Source organism: Phytophthora infestans, genomic scaffold (genome assembly GCF_000142945.1).
Source record: "Phytophthora infestans T30-4 supercont1.3 genomic scaffold, whole genome shotgun sequence".
Lineage (NCBI taxonomy): Eukaryota > Oomycota > Peronosporomycetes > Peronosporales > Peronosporaceae > Phytophthora > Phytophthora infestans.
Window position 1 is genome coordinate 1,340,753 of NW_003303756.1, and position 15,403 is coordinate 1,356,155.

Genomic DNA, 15,403 nt, shown 5'->3' on the forward strand with positions numbered 1-15,403 from the left:
ATTATTTTTAGCTTTGTGTTTGGTGCTCACATCAATACTCCCGTTCAGCTTGGACATTGTGCAGACTTCGTATCGACGCGTCGAGGGAAATGTACGCACCCGGGTCAAAAGCTGAACGGCTAATCTATCCCAAGCCTAGGTCTCATTGCAAATAACTCACTGTGGAGGTAAATACTCGATTGAGCGGATTATTGCACTCGAGAAATACACTCGAAACACGTCTTTGTCCCTTGTGGTTATGCTCCCCACTATAATATCGTATTGGTGTTATGTCAGAAAAGAGTCCCACTCCAGGATCTGTCTGATAGCTGGAGTGCCAACTATGGGTTTGGCTCCGCATGGGCGCATTGGCAATAGGTGAAGCCTGTGCAACGATAATCCAAGCTGCGTTCCTCCTAGATAGCATCAAATTATCACTACGACAAATTATACTGCTCAGTGTTTGTGTGGGAATCTGCCACACAGCTGCCGCTGTGCTACCGGTAGTTGCAGAGAATACGACGAATTCTCTCGCAAAAGGAGCAACTTCGTCAATGGGCCAAGTTTTTCACGGTGCAAATGTTCATGGATTATTGTCTACCCTTACTATCAAGTTCTGTTTGACGCAGTAAACTAAACAGGTTACGAACTGCCGGTAGCTGTTGCTACTCCCGATTCTAAAACTCATTTTAAGAAATATTTCAACTTTCACCATTTTACACAAGGAGGAACACAATTTCTGAACGAGTCATCTTCACTGTCGATATCTTCGATGTATTTTATCTCGCGATGTCTATGAAAACCGCTACAGCGGTGATAGCAATTATGGCAATAGATCTTGTGCATACTATTCTGGAAATGCACGAGCTTTATCAGCGAACGCAGGGTGAGTTGGAGCGACTAAACAGAGCGCTAGGGTTGAAAAATAACAACCAAAATCTGCTAGCCGTTGCTCGAGCATTGTGTGAATCATGCAGTTTTGACACGTAGAAAAAGGCAACCCACGTGCTTTCGAGTACAATCATGTATTTCCCACCAAATTTCACAAGAAGGAGTGAAAATTCTTGACAAAATGGATCGCCGTCCGCGTTTTGGACCGTTTGATAGTTCGTTCAAGTATTCAAGCCAAGACTCGACGAGAAGATCATCATTATCTCAGTACCGAATTTTCAGTGGAAACGAGGAATGCAACGGGTTGTTCGTATTCAGCTGGAGATTCCTTCAGCGCCTGGGAGCGTTGGGGCCAGTGACCTCAAGCCAGACAATCCCAACGTTGCACGATGCTCCAGGCCATTAACGATAACTGAATATTCTGCGCGAAGCTCACGAAGTTCTATTCACACACGAGTGTCTTGTTCTTACTGACTATCTCGAAACTATCGTGCCGGTTCTTTACGCAAATGTTGTGCTTGTCATGGTGCATCTTCCGAGTGTTTTTATCGCTCCAAAATACTTGAAGTCACAGCAGAAAATGTCGGAAGTACTATTTAAAATGTGATTATCTACGCAGTATTGGAATCCGCATCATTTGTCGTACTTGTATTTATAATGTGGCGAAATTGTGGTATCCATGCGTTGTATCAAAACATTTGTTCTCGAGACGCAAGCGAATTTTATACAGCCGAAGCTGGTGCTTTGGGTGTTAACAGCACTGACCTACTGCGTCACACACTTTGGAACGACTTCTACATATCTATTCTACTGAAACCAGTTGATAAAAAATGCCCATAAAACCCTTTTTTTTCTTGTGTGCGGTCGATTTTTCGCTCAGGTTTATGTGGTTCATGGCGCTATTTCGACGTAGTAAGGTAAAATGCCAATTAGGGGCCGGTGGCCAGTTAAGGGCCGGATTCGGGTTAGCCAATAGGCAATTCGGAATTTTAGGCTTATCTATTTTCATTGGCCACTACTAAAGGTATCATAATAAGAGATTAACAAGCAACCCATAGTGAAATCAAAGCATTGTTTTAATTTGTCCTACTGAAGTTCAGAAGGACAAATTAAAACAGTAACTGAACGCACCATAGCTGATGTAAAACAATTCAATATACAATTGTGTCAGCGTTTGATTGGTGCCAAGGCCATATTTTACTTTTTACTAGATCAAAAGATACAGTCAAAACAAGAGAAGGTTGCTTTGAACGGCCCTTAATTGGCATTTTCCCTTACCACGTCGTTTTTTTGTTAGTGTCTACGTCAAGTACTTAGTGCAGAATTTAGTAAGAATGAAGGCTGCATCCATGCTACTTTCTAGCTGGTTGTGATGACAATGTTGAAACTTGTTATATATTTCTGCTGCCTGCAAAAGATTTTTTTCTGGACGACGTCCACAATGCCGCAACATGCGAGCAGGCCTGGCGATTCCGCTCTTCGAGAACCCGCCTTTCCACAAATCGTGGATGCACACGTCTAAGCAAACATCTGGAAGTGTTGGGGATGAATATCAATAGCGCATGGTTTGTAATTCAGATCACACATTACGGAGGCAAGTATTCCGTCGAGCAGATGTTGGCACTTGAAGAGCATACTCACAAAGTATCATTTCTTCGCGTGCTGTGTGTGGTTATCGGAACACCACTTCCCGCTCTTATCCTCGTATTATGCCAAGAAAGCATCCTCCTGCAAGATCCTGCAGAAGGCTGGAATGTTAATTTTGGCTTTTGGATTCGAACGGTGATATTAGGATTTGGAGAAGGCTGCACAACATTAAATTCAGCTAAGCAATCTGTTGAATTGTATGTCGCTCTCGTTAAAGCAATCTGTGCTGTTAGGTATCATTGTAGGCGTGGGTCATACTGCCACAGCGATGTTGGTTGCGTCGCACTGGATGTTCCCTATTTTCTTCGTCAATTTTACACTATCGAGTGTTCTGTTTCTGATATTTGTGGTGACGGTCCGATTCATGCTTGGAAAACAAATTTTTCAATACATTCTTTCTCATAGAAAGAGGCTCCGACAGTGCGCCAATTTCCTACTAGTTCAAATGATCATGGTCAGCATCTACTCCTGCTTGACTCCGTATTTCATACAAATTACGAGATTCCTGTGCTTATGCTGCTCCCTATCCTCAAACTAGTTTTGAAAAATATCTTCACGTTCACGATTAATCACATGGAAGATACCATACCCGAACAAGTGATCCTTACCGTTGACTTCTTTGATGATTTTTACTTGGCAATGTGCATGCAAACGTCGTCGTCAACTACAACTCTGATTGTGATCATGACCGTCGACTTCATACAAACAGCAGTCGACCTCGCTGAGCTGTATGAACGAACTCGGGAGATCCAAACACGTCTCGGTGTTTCTGTCAGAATTCAAGATACCAAGAGTTTGCTCGCCACAATTCGATCAGAATGTAACGATTTGCAACGACTCCCTGCCTGTAATCAAGTCTGCTCCTGTATTTGTCACGATGTATCGTCTGAAGGCAAAGATCTGCTTAACAAGATCGAAGAGAAGCAGAAGGCAAGGGCCACACACAACTCGATTCCATTAACGTGCAGTATGATTCACGTCGTTGCAAAAGCATCCTCAATACCTCGACGCTTGTCACTGACAAGTTGTCAGTATTCATGAGTCCTCGCACATCCATAGTGGTCCAGCCTGACAATGAGGTCCCGCGTACAAAGACCACAGCTGGCGAATCCGAAGCCAACACTGTCGATATCCTCCACGGATCTCTGGAAGTGCTCTTCACAGCGGAGTGTCTTATTCTTACGGAATATTTGAAAGCGTTTGTTCCTATTCTCCACGGGGGTCTTCAATCTGGGTATGGTTCATCTTCCAAGCGCACAATATTAGACTGAAATATGCCGAAAAATAAATTGGTGCCACAATTACTGCAATAAGAAAGCACCAATTATCTATTGGAGGCTTTCAGGAGAGGAAGACCCATTATTTATTTTCGCTCCCGTTGTAGCACCAATAATCTATTGGGCGGTGTTCAACTAGCCATGGATTCTTTAGTACTTGTGCCCTCGCTGTGTACCAATATTGCTGCACCAATAATCTATTTTCTGAGCTGAGAAAGCTCAATAATCTATTTTGGTCTAGTCAACTCCCTAACCCAATTATTTATTTTCTGCTTTGATTAGCAATACTTTGTAGATAAAAATGCAATATTCGGCATCCCTGGTCACCACTGCAAACGTAGTGGACATGCAGAACGTGCCTGGTCTCGCTCGTTGCGCTAACAGGGATCATGTGGCAGTGTGGATTACGATCAGTTAGCGTTCGTGTTAGAGACGCAGATAGCGCTTGCTCAAAGCAAGTTAGTGTTATGGGTCCTCATGACTCTAACATACCGCGTCACACACTTCGGTACGTAAGTAGGGAAAGCCATTTAGCGTAACAACATAACTGATAGACAGTCAAAATGCATGTCGATCCTCTTGTATTGCAACCTCGCCATAACTTCCGACGCTTCCTAATTGCAGTCCAGCCAGCCCGTCCTCCGATGCGTGCCTCTATACTATACACCGAGATGGGTGTCACTTGATTAAGCGAGCTCCTTGGCCAGGCCGCGGAAGTGGGCTGGTCTACGCACCCACGTGCGGGGCAGCACTTCGTCGTTCGTGGCGAGACGCAGCGAGCGGCTCTCGTCGCGTACAAGCAGATGTTTCTTCTTGGTGGTGATGTCCTTGACTGCCAGACGGAATTTGGCCTTGCTCTCGCTGTTTGCGGGGCTCGCAAAGTTCTTGTGCAACTCAATCTTGTTGTTACCAGCCAGTCGCTGCAGCTCCAGCGCCTCCTCCGGGTACAGCTGATCCGTGTGTCCGTGCTTGCCCATACGACGCACAAGAGGCGGGTAGCCCTCGAACTCGTCGCTAAGGAAGAAAAAGTCCGGGTTCCGGAAGGCCTCGTCGTCAATACCCATGACCATGGCTTCCTCCTCAGCGTCCAGCTCGTGGTCAGGCTGCGTAGCCTCGTGCTCCTGTCGTGCACGTTTCTTAAGACGAGCGGCTTCCTTGTCGTTACCAGAAGCCTCAGCATCCGCGAGTTTCTTGGCCTGTTCGTCCATCTCCTTCTGAGCTTTTTTCTTGGCTTCCTGCACCTTGGCACGGAATTCCTCGGGTGTGAGCTCGGCTTCCATGCGCTTCATCCAGATAATGGCCTCTACGCGAGGCTTGGACAGGTGGAACTTGCGTGCTAGTGTCTTTGAGTTCCATCGCAGTGGGTTCTCCATAAAAAGTTCCATCACGAGCTCGTCCAGCTCGTCGTTCTCCTCTACGCCGCCCTTGTTGACGTCCGGGATAGAGTCCACCTCGATGGCTCCGTCCTGTCCCTCGGAATCCTCGTCCTGAGCGTCGAAATTGTCACCTCCCTCTCCTTCGCCTTCATCTCCGTTCTCGTTCTTCGCCTTCTCCTCGTCTGCCAAGCTCAAAAAACGAGAAGGCGTCGACTCGGTAGACTCGAAGCGCACGGCGCCAGTGCAACGTGCCACTGCGCGAGACGACGGCGCGGCAGAGCGGAGATGCGATGCAACGCGTGCACTGGTTAAAGCACTACGGCTGCTACGCGCAGCGCGCACCAGAACGCGACCCCAAGCGTGCTGCATCGACAAAGTGAGCTACTCAATGGGAGGCTCTGAGCCTTCCGTCCCAAACAAACCGGTTATATCACTTAGAACCGGTTTTTGTTTTAATCTGATTCCTAGCTTTTTTTATTTAATCAGCAGGATCAGATCAAATCTGATTAGGTCACAGTTGAGGAGCCGCACAGTTGAAAAGCGTGTCTGTAGATGAAGAGCATCTCTGTCTACAGTCAGATTCGGGATCAGACCGGATTTACAGTTGAGGAGCCGAGCAGTTGAAGAGCGTTTCAAAACTGCGTCTATATCGGTATCTACCGGTTTCATCGAAGCCGGTACCTGTAACTGCAGTTCCTGCTCTTGGTGTCCGATGCCTGTGAAGGCGTGGGTGGCGCGCTTCTTGCGGCGGCACCTGTTGCTGGCGCTCTTCCTCTTGGTCAGCTCCATCATCTCAGCCATCGTATATGAAGTGACCGGTGGTGGCAAACCCAAGGCTTGGACGTATGATGCACCGCAGCTGAACAAAGTGGACCTCCAGGGCTCTGATCGTCCACAGACGCTCTGGACGGACGACGACTTCGAGTGTCTAGGCTGGCGGGCCACACACAATTGCGACCCGTACGGCCCTAGAGATGAATCCCGCGATCGCAAATGTGGCGAGCCAATGCCACGCACCAGTGGCTTCTGCGAGGTGCGCAACCGCACGAGTGGCGAGATCCTGCGCGTCATGTTGGCCACGTGCAAGAGCTGGCAATGGTATCTGGTACCAACACTCTCGTGCAATGATGCACGGAACTTCACAGACTTTAGCGTCCACGCTGCAAGCTACACTCATCCACCACCGGAGCTCCCACCCCCACAACCAGGACGAGACGAAGATGACGCTGCAGATAAGCGAGGCATCGTCATGATCGCATATCCCAAGGTGGTGGCCGGACTGTATGCGATTGTCAGGACACTCAGATCTCTAGGATGCGCTCTACCCGTCGAGGTGTGGATCGATCCGACCGAGATGAGAGCGAAACATTCGGTACTGGTGGAACTGGTCAAGCACTACAACGTGTTAGTGCGAGTCATCCGAGACCCGAACGCCTCCAAGTTCCACGCCAAACCGTACGCAATATACAATTCCAGATTCGAGAGTGTGTTGTGGCTCGACTCGGATAATATCCCGGTTCGTGATCCGACATATTTGTTCGAGTCTTCCGAGTTTATCCAGCATGGCGCGATGTTTTGGCCGGATTTCTGGCGACCGGCTATTGACACGCCGTTTAATGTGCAACAGCAAAGCGCGTTATGGACGCTACTGGACATGCCATTCACGGATATGTTCGAGCAAGAAAGTGGGCAGTTGTTGGTCAACCGCTCGCGAGCACAAGCGGCGTTGAGTAAACTCATGTTCTACTCGTCACACATGCCACGACTGATAACAGACTGGCAATTAGTATGGGGTGACAAAGATCTGTTCCGTCTGGCGTGGCTGAATACGTCCACTCCTTTCTATATGGTGCAGCACCTTGTCGCGCTGGGAGGATTATACAACGAAGAAGAGAATTTCTTCTGCGGCATATCGATGATTCAGCGTGATCCGCAAGGTGACATCATTTTCATGCATCGCAATCAAGCGAAACTTACTGGACGACGAGATCAGAAACCACTGATCACTCACTTGCAGAAATTTACAGGCGGTGATGGCACTGCAGCGTCCCTTACACGTGATTTGGATAAATATCGAGTGCAGTGTAAGATGCGCCGACTAGGACAGTACACGTGCTTCATGCTGAACCCACGTGCACCTGACGGTAATGGGACTCCATCGCTGATTTTAAGTCTTGAGAACACCAAGTACCTGCCGATCGAGCAACATGCTATTGGGTTTTCGATCGAAGGTCGTGGCCTCTTTAATAAGGAAGAAGAAGAGGAAGTAGCGAAGATGGAGAACGACATGCAAGCTACACAGGATGAAGAGGCTGCTGCGATTGTTCGAGCGCGTGAACGTTCGGAAAAGCAGACGCGCGGTATTTTTGGTTTTGTTGTGGTCGCTGTACTTGGTCTCTGGCTGCGATGGCAGTGGATGCGACGATGCAGGAAGAGCCGTCCAAAGCTTGAAACGAAAAACTCGTCGGTGATAGTAGCAGAAGAAGACGCTCCGTCTCATATTGCCTTGACGGTAGATCCTTCCTCGCCAGAAACCTCTGGATCGTCGAGTGCCGTGTTTTCAGGGACAGCATTCAATTCTCGACGACGCAATTCATCCTTTCAGTTAGATGATAAATGAGCAATACAGCGTGTAGACATGTAGAACTTGAATGTCGTTTTTGCTTTTCAGAACCGTTGTCGACAACTTCAGGCTCCAAGATTTTAGCCCAGTTTCTAAATGCAGTTCCTATGTATTCGATTCGTCTCGTTATTATTATGATGAAACAGCCCCTAAGCGGCTGTTTCATTTGAGATTAAGTATTGTGCGCTATTCGAAATTTCCGCGGGCGTCTGAGAGACACGACAAGCCCAATCGCACCCAATCGTGTAGCCTATCATACAGAATGCGTTTTGGCGCTAATACAGAATAATCCTCTGACTCACCATCGTCATTTATGACAAGTGCGCGGAGTCTTCAGTGCGAGATGCGCTGTCAGTGACAGCCTGTCACTTTAACTTCAACGTGTATCTAGTTTCTTATTGCATAATAAAAAATGTTTACTTAATTTGACCTCTAACAACGCAGCGTCGATTCGCCGTTCGCTTCGCGCCTTTCTCCGCTTCGGCAAATTGGTGACAATAGAATAAAAATAAATGAAGATAGTCTAACCTAGCCCTTTACGACAATTCATTGGCTTAGAAGCTATTCTCGGATTATCTTTATCAGGGATGCCGAAAAATAAATTGGTGCTGCAATTATTGCAATAAGAAAGCACCAATTATTTATTGGAGGCTTTCTAAAGAGTAATTCCAATTATTTATTTTCGCCTCGTTGTAGCACCAATAATCTATTGGGCGGTGTTCAATCAGCCTTAAATTCTTTAGTACTTGTGCCCTCGCTGTGTACCAATATTGCTGCACCAATAATCAATTTTCTGAGTTGAGGAAGCTCAATAATCTATTTCGGTCTTGCCAGCTCTCTTACCCAATTATTTTTTTTCTGCTTTGATTAGCAATAGATAAAAATGCAATATTCGGCATCCCTGATCTTTATTCTGACTTTCAAAATCAGAATAACTTTAATCCCGCGAATAAAATTGCACAAGCTGATACCAATCGGTGGCCAGCCACGGGCCATGGCTGTAGGCGTACGCTGGCATCAATCGCTCGATTAGACGTGCGAGGCGACGTTTGGTGTAGGTAGGGATGCGTTTAATGCTTACACAACAGACAAACGAAGCAAACATGACCTACATTTCCTTGGGTGGCGATGCGCCCAAGGCACTCGAGTTTGTACCGTCTTGTCCGCGGACTTTTCGTAGATGGCGACGATTCAACACGTTCTTAATCAATTTACACCCGTAGGAAAGCGATGGATGCAGTGTGGTGCGTAGCGATATCCTAGATGAGGCTGAAGCGAGCGCGCAGCACGCTCCATTAGCGGCACGTAGTATTGTGCCTTTCTGTCGTTTTGCCGCATTTTATAACTAGCTCCGAAGGGAGTCTTCAAGACTCCCTTCGGAGTCTTTTTAGATCAAGACTGTCTTGATCTAAAAAGGGCTTTCTAATCCGTAACGGTGTGCCGTAATATTTTTCTTAGTTCGAGGCTAATGTGATTGGCCGAAATACGTCAATGAGCGACAGGCACGCTCTGTATGTGGCTCCCATTCAAGCTTTCACCGGGTCAAGATCAAACAGCGTGCGGACCAAGCTACGCCCGACCATTACTGGGCATGTATTACCACTCGATAGTGTAGTACTTGTAAGCGTCATATTGCGAGAAGTATCAATATAAATAGCAGCAGTACCTTGATTAACGCGGAAACGAAGACGGATTTGAGGGTTAGCCATAAGATCAAGCTCCTTGAAAATCGGGTGGAGTTGATTTTTAGCATGTAGTTCCACGTTCCCATGATAGCGCCAGCAGCATAGCCACCAGTCACGAAAACGCCACGCCCCAGCTGATTAGCGATGGTGGTTGTAGCAGATGCGGCACCAGTGGAAGGCCACGACGTAGATGAGTCAGCTCCAGCATTTGGTGGGTTCGAAAGAAGGCGCTTCACAAAACCATCATTTACTACTGAAGCTGTAGCAGAGGTAGCGCTGGCGGTGAAGGTGGAGGAGTACGTTGTGTTATTCGAATAGCCATCTTCAGTAGTAGCGACTGTAGCACTGTACTTTGTTGATTGAGCAGCATCAGGGAAGAGGAAAGACTCTGCACCATGCTTTTCAACATACTGAGGACTATATCCAGTCTGAGCACGAATATTGTTCCAAAACAGTTTGTAGTCATCCATAGAAACGATAGTCTTACCATTCAGCTCAAGACTCATCGAATCGATCACATTCCAATTTCCGCACTTCAGCGAAACGCAAAAACGGTTAGCAGGATTAGCCTGAGGAGTAGTGGTATGCGTATTCTTCATGCTCACCTTGTAAGGAAGCATAATGTATGCATCGCGTAGCGAAGCAAATCCTTCACTTCCATTAAGCTGGGATGTAGCATCGATAGTAATAACACCATTCTGGTACGATCCTTGGTTAAGATCGATAACGAAAGGCACGCGCTTGCCAGAGGAGACTTTAATCTCTGGATCACTCTTGAGGGAGCTCTGGTAGAGGTATTTCTCGGAAAGATGTGTTTCAGACATCGTTGAGATTCTATATGGCATGTAATATACTTTCTCAAAAATAATTATTATGGATCTCGTCAAGCCTATTACATCCGATCATGATCTAATTGAGCTTGCCAAGCGTATTGGGGTTCATCTCGATGCTATCTTTGAGTCAAATGAGATCACAAAGCCGCTACCGAAGCAAGGTTCATATCTGGTTCTACTTAGACCACCTAATCTTGATGTAGGACACTGGCAGGCTGTTCATGATGGTGAATTCTTCGATTCAATGGGAGAAGCGGCACCTACGAAGTATGGTATCGGGCGTTACAATCCCAAACAATATCAAGGCACTTATGGCGATTATTGCGGAATATGGTGTATGCTATGGCTACATTGCAAGCAAAAAAATAAGATGAATCTATTGAATCGATTCAAAGATCTGAATTTGTCAATTCTGTATTAAATATGTTTCAGAGAATATAGCAATAATGTATCGCGAATTGACGATTTCTAGCGATGTTCCAGCTCCCAAGCTGACTAAAGCCCAAAAGACAGGTAAGCTAAGCCTTACAGCTGATCAACTCAAGGGTTCAGGCTCTGTTATCCATCTCCACCCAGCTTCGTATGAGAAAGCACTTAAGGCACGCAAGGCGGGTCGTGGCGTTAGACTCGATATTACCGAGCATGAGATAAAAAAAGGCTACAAGAAGCTCCAAGAAGGATCCATTTGGAGTAAAATCAAATCAGGGTTATCGACAGAAGATAGTGGTTTGCTCAGCAAGGGTCTGGATGCGGCAGTGCCTGCTATCGCTACAGCGTTTAAAACCCCTCAAGCAGGAATCCCCGCAAGGGCGGCTATTAACCCCTTGAACGCGAAGGTTTTCCAGTGCACCCATTTACCGAAACCCTTTCGACGTTAACGTGTATGTCGGGGAAGGGTTTTAATAGTTAGACTGGTATAAAATTAATCCTGTAGGATGGTTAAACGCATTGAGCCCCAACACCTAGGATGGTGAAAATTTGATATCGTGTATCCTACAAGAATATTTGACTTTAAAATACACTATACCAAGATATCGTGTCCAGGAACGTACAAAAACTGCTCACAGCCCAGCGCACTTTTCTCCTAACAAGTTCAGGTAAAAAGGGAGATACAGATTTCATACTTTTATCAAGACATTTAAGATCGCAAAATCATCTGCTTATGGTGTCGCAGCGTCGTTGAGACGTCTCTTTGACGGCCTACTGGTGTCATCATCCCCGCTGTCACCACTCGCAGACTTTGCTTCTTCGACACTATCGGCTGCTGGCCTGCGCGCGCGGATCTTTCGCTTTCTCTGTGACGGCGGCAACAGGCTGCCGTTACGCCAATGCTTGTGCCAAATCTCGAAGCACAAAACGGACTCACCGTTGTTTACATGCTTGACATTGTTGCACAGGTACACACGCGACGCCAGTGGCTGCTTTGAGCTTGTGTGTAGCTTGCAGGTGCTACAGTAGAATGTAGTTTCGCCCCCTCGCGACTCGTCGGAGCCCTTGAGCACCGAGCATACTTTGCATGCTCGTTGACGTCGCTTTCGACCTTTCCCGTTGTTTCCATCCCTCCACTCATCCACCTGCACCGGTACGTGGGTTCGCTGCAATGGCGGAGCGCGTGACTTCTTCGGGGTACGCTCCACCGCGCGGAGAGCATCCCAATCCGTCTCCTGCAACTGCGTCAGCTCCAAATGTAGTTGCTTCAGGAACTTGACATGGCTGAGCTTGGGTTTTCCATCAATAGTACGCTGTCGATTGTACACAATAAAAGCATTGACTGTTGCCAGGTCGATGAAGCCCAGAAAAAGCGACTTGTAGTATTTCTTATACTTTAGTACTAGCCATACCACCAACCGCAGTTAAAAGATCGTCGTCAAACAATGCTTCTGCTGGATCTTCATCATCTTCTTCCAGCTCGTCTTCGTCTCCGCCTTCAGTTTCATCTCCGAGTGCACTGTCAGCGCCGTCAGAACACCCGTCATCGTTTTCAGCATCGGACACCATGGCTTGGTACTCCTCAGGATCGTCTGCGTCTACAGTAATGTTGATATCTGCTACTGCACAAGTATACAATCTACGATCAGTAGCCTGTATCACAAACGTGTACATACGATCTAAAACGCACCATCACAAAACGCAGCAATCCTTGCCGACCGGCGAGGACCCGTAATCTCTTCTTGTCGTACGGTCTCATCAACCTCGTCAAACGCCGGGTCCAGATTGCGTTGAATCTCGGGATCATCTTCCGAGCTTGGCTCATCGTCAGACTGGAGGCTATAAGTCATACGAGCTGACACGTCGGGGTACTCGACTCGTGGGGTTGGAGAGAGATGAGGCGATGTGCAGCGCAACGTCGGTGAAGGCTGGCTGCCATCACTATCACTGCGCGAGACGCCATTAACTCCATCTACAACACAGCAGCAATATACATGTTAGATCGCACGCTAAACGGTATAATACAGGTAAACACAGCATCATACCATTGACTGGCGTTGTTTTTTGGGCAACAACATCATTCGTGTCTCTGCTGTCCTCATTTTGCTGATCACCACCTTCTGTATTGCTCTCCTCGCGTAACGTAACTGCTGTAAGTACCACGTTTGTATTATACATCATTAGCCGGCAGAATATCGTGTATATTCAAGACCAAGCATCACAATACCGCTAGACGTGGCATCGACGTCTTCCTGAGGCTCAACGCATTCAGCAGTCGTAGCAGAGGCTGCTTCTGGTAGTGTAGGCTGCTGTGCTTCTTTGGCAGCTTTCTCTGTTTCAATATAACACCTTAGACTGTCATTATGCAATGCAAAATAATTCAAGGTCTTACCAAGATCAATGCGGTCTAAGTAGCGCATTAATTCCTCTTCTCCGACGAAAACATCGACGCCACGGGTGTCCTTCTTGGTCTTACCAGGCTTCAAGTATGTGAAGTCAACAGAGAGGCCAGCCGGCCTCTTCGAAGACCAGCCTTCCTTCTTCAGCTCAGCCCAGCGGGCGCGAAAACCTGACATCTCTTGGACTCGGCGCAAATTCTTTAATGAGTGAAATGAGTGGCGTGTGAGCTATTGACTGTAAGAATTTGTCATACGTAGTCCACACCACACTAAAACCTCTTAGACTCAATTTTTAGAAAATGGAAAGACGCACTTCGAGCGGGAAAAGAGTAGGTGAGACAACCCGGCACCCCGTCCCCTATTTCATTTAAAGTTTGTAAACCTCAATACAAACGTCAAGTCAAAATTCCTTATCGTGTATGGTCCAGGATAAGCTTTTTCTGATATCGTGTCTAATACAGGCCGTCGCGTTCAAGGGGTTAAGTCATTGACAGGAGTTGGAGTATATGACTTTGACAGTGATTTAGAGAAAAAGGGGGGCGTGTATCTATAGCAAGTGCTAAGAAGGCGGCGAAAATGCTCTCGGGTATGCTAAACATAATAGGGTTCTAACTGATGCAGTCGATGCAGGTGAGAAGTTTCTACTATCAAAAGCAACCAAGCCAGAGCATGAGAACCTGATCAAATCGGTTCGAGGTGAGGTAAAGAGACGCTATGGTGTAGGAGTCCCTAAGAAACCAGCTAAAGGCAGTCCTGAAATGAAGGCTAAAATGGCCGCTTTGCGTGCGAAGCGTAAGAAACCAATGGTTGCTGGCTCTTTTCGATTGTAAGAAAAAAAATCATTGAATACTTTTTTTTTGGCCTCAGCAACAACATGATTGAGACAGAAGTATCACGGAACTTAACCTTCTTATCGTTTTGATTGTAAATACTGATCGTGATTGAGGTACGTGACCCGTTGTGACAGCTCATCCAAGCATACAGACTCGGCTTATAGCTGATTAGTTGTCCAACTTGAGCATCGCCGCGATCAAATGCTGATAAGATATCGCCAGAGGCTACATACTCATTTTTAATTAGATCACATCGAACAATGTAAGAAGATGTTGGATGAATTTGAGGCATGGTATTCGAGAGCTGGGCACTTGAAACCGTTGCGGACGCCGAAGGATACGTACCAGCAGACAGACCTACCACTTTACCAAACGCGGCGTTATCGATGATTAGGCGTGGGACACGAGTCGTAGTCGGTAACCCAGTACCGCCCGAGGAGTAAAGTCCAGTAGCAGGACGTGTCCAAGTGCCACCAGCTGTAGGAAGGGTTGCTGGAGTAGCGCTAAAGTCGAATTAAGCCGCGTAATAAACACTGTTCTCACTCAGCTGAAAATAGAAGACATTCTCACCGGATGGATTGATTAAATAGGCTCCGGCATTTACGAGGGCTGTCTGAATGCTTCGATTAATATCGGTATAGCTGTAAAGTCCATCCGGCAAGCTAACGAAAACAGTGGATGTGGTTCCAGCGGTTGGGACCTCAATTTTAAACGTATTGTTCAGGAACTGAGCTGCATCGATGTTATATTCGCTGTTAAACCTCGAGATGGATTGAACCGCGCATGCTACAGCCCGAAAGTCAACCGGGAAGTTGTACTTCCATGTGCTGCTGTATCCATCTTGAACGAGGTTAGTGGAATCGAGTTTAACAAAGCTTGCCATTGTGGTAATGTATATGGCTGTCGCCAAAATTGATACGGATATTTATTCATAATCGTTGGTATATACCAACGATTATGAATAAATATCCGTATCAATTTTGGCGATCGGTCTATCGAAATTGTATCGAAGCTGACCTTTGACTGAATCCACGAACAACATCTGTCCTTTTCGCTCTTGTAGAAATAGACGATTGATCGATCATCAACGTCTTTGATGTTGAAGTCTTTGACTACCATCTGTAAATCACGCTTCGAGTTCGCTTTTAGGATTGCTACATATTCTGAATTCAAACGAATCATCTTATCGGTAGCAAAGTAGCTATGGCTAAGGAATATCGTACTAAGTTTGAAGTGCCGACCACGAGTATAGTAATGAGAGAACAGATTTTTCTGTAGTAGGCGATCATTGCTATAGTCATCGATGATAACAAGCTCCGGTTTGTTAGAGCTTAATGGAGTATGACGCACCTGATCAACCTTAGGAGGGTTATCTGGATCGGCAAAGGTAATAAATCCATCCAACTTATCTCGCAAATATTCGTACAACTC

At 46.6% G+C, this 15,403-nt stretch overlaps 5 protein-coding genes across 5 annotated transcripts; 2 read left to right on the top strand and 3 right to left on the bottom strand.

Annotated features, from left to right (window-relative positions):
* Positions 1–4,358: 4,358 nt before the first annotated feature.
* On the bottom strand, positions 4,359–5,548 carry PITG_02293 (uncharacterized protein; the record flags this gene model as incomplete). Its single annotated transcript, XM_002907195.1, has 1 exon — positions 4,359–5,548. The coding sequence occupies one exon, from the start codon at positions 5,537–5,539 to the stop codon at positions 4,481–4,483; it is 1,059 nt and encodes a 352-aa protein (XP_002907241.1).
* Positions 5,549–5,882: 334 nt separating this feature from the next.
* Positions 5,883–8,167, top strand: PITG_02294 (uncharacterized protein; the record flags this gene model as incomplete). The annotated part of the gene is made up of 3 exons (XM_002907196.1): positions 5,883–7,107; positions 7,198–7,530; positions 8,115–8,167. The coding sequence occupies 3 exons, from the start codon at positions 5,883–5,885 to the stop codon at positions 8,165–8,167; spliced, it is 1,611 nt and encodes a 536-aa protein (XP_002907242.1).
* A 1,339-nt stretch (positions 8,168–9,506) lies between these two features.
* Positions 9,507–10,302, bottom strand: PITG_02295 (uncharacterized protein; the record flags this gene model as incomplete). The annotated part of the gene is made up of 2 exons (XM_002907197.1): positions 9,507–9,511; positions 9,588–10,302. 2 exons carry the CDS (start codon positions 10,300–10,302, stop codon positions 9,507–9,509), a joined length of 720 nt encoding a protein of 239 aa, XP_002907243.1.
* A 49-nt stretch (positions 10,303–10,351) lies between these two features.
* PITG_02296 (uncharacterized protein) lies at positions 10,352–11,092 on the top strand (the record flags this gene model as incomplete). The annotated part of the gene is made up of 3 exons (XM_002907198.1): positions 10,352–10,646; positions 10,753–11,017; positions 11,068–11,092. The coding sequence occupies 3 exons, from the start codon at positions 10,352–10,354 to the stop codon at positions 11,090–11,092; spliced, it is 585 nt and encodes a 194-aa protein (XP_002907244.1).
* Positions 11,093–13,904: 2,812 nt separating this feature from the next.
* On the bottom strand, positions 13,905–14,855 carry PITG_02297 (uncharacterized protein; the record flags this gene model as incomplete). Its single annotated transcript, XM_002907199.1, has 4 exons — positions 13,905–13,916; positions 14,025–14,464; positions 14,507–14,585; positions 14,640–14,855. 4 exons carry the CDS (start codon positions 14,853–14,855, stop codon positions 13,905–13,907), a joined length of 747 nt encoding a protein of 248 aa, XP_002907245.1.
* Positions 14,856–15,403: the final 548 nt, after the last annotated feature.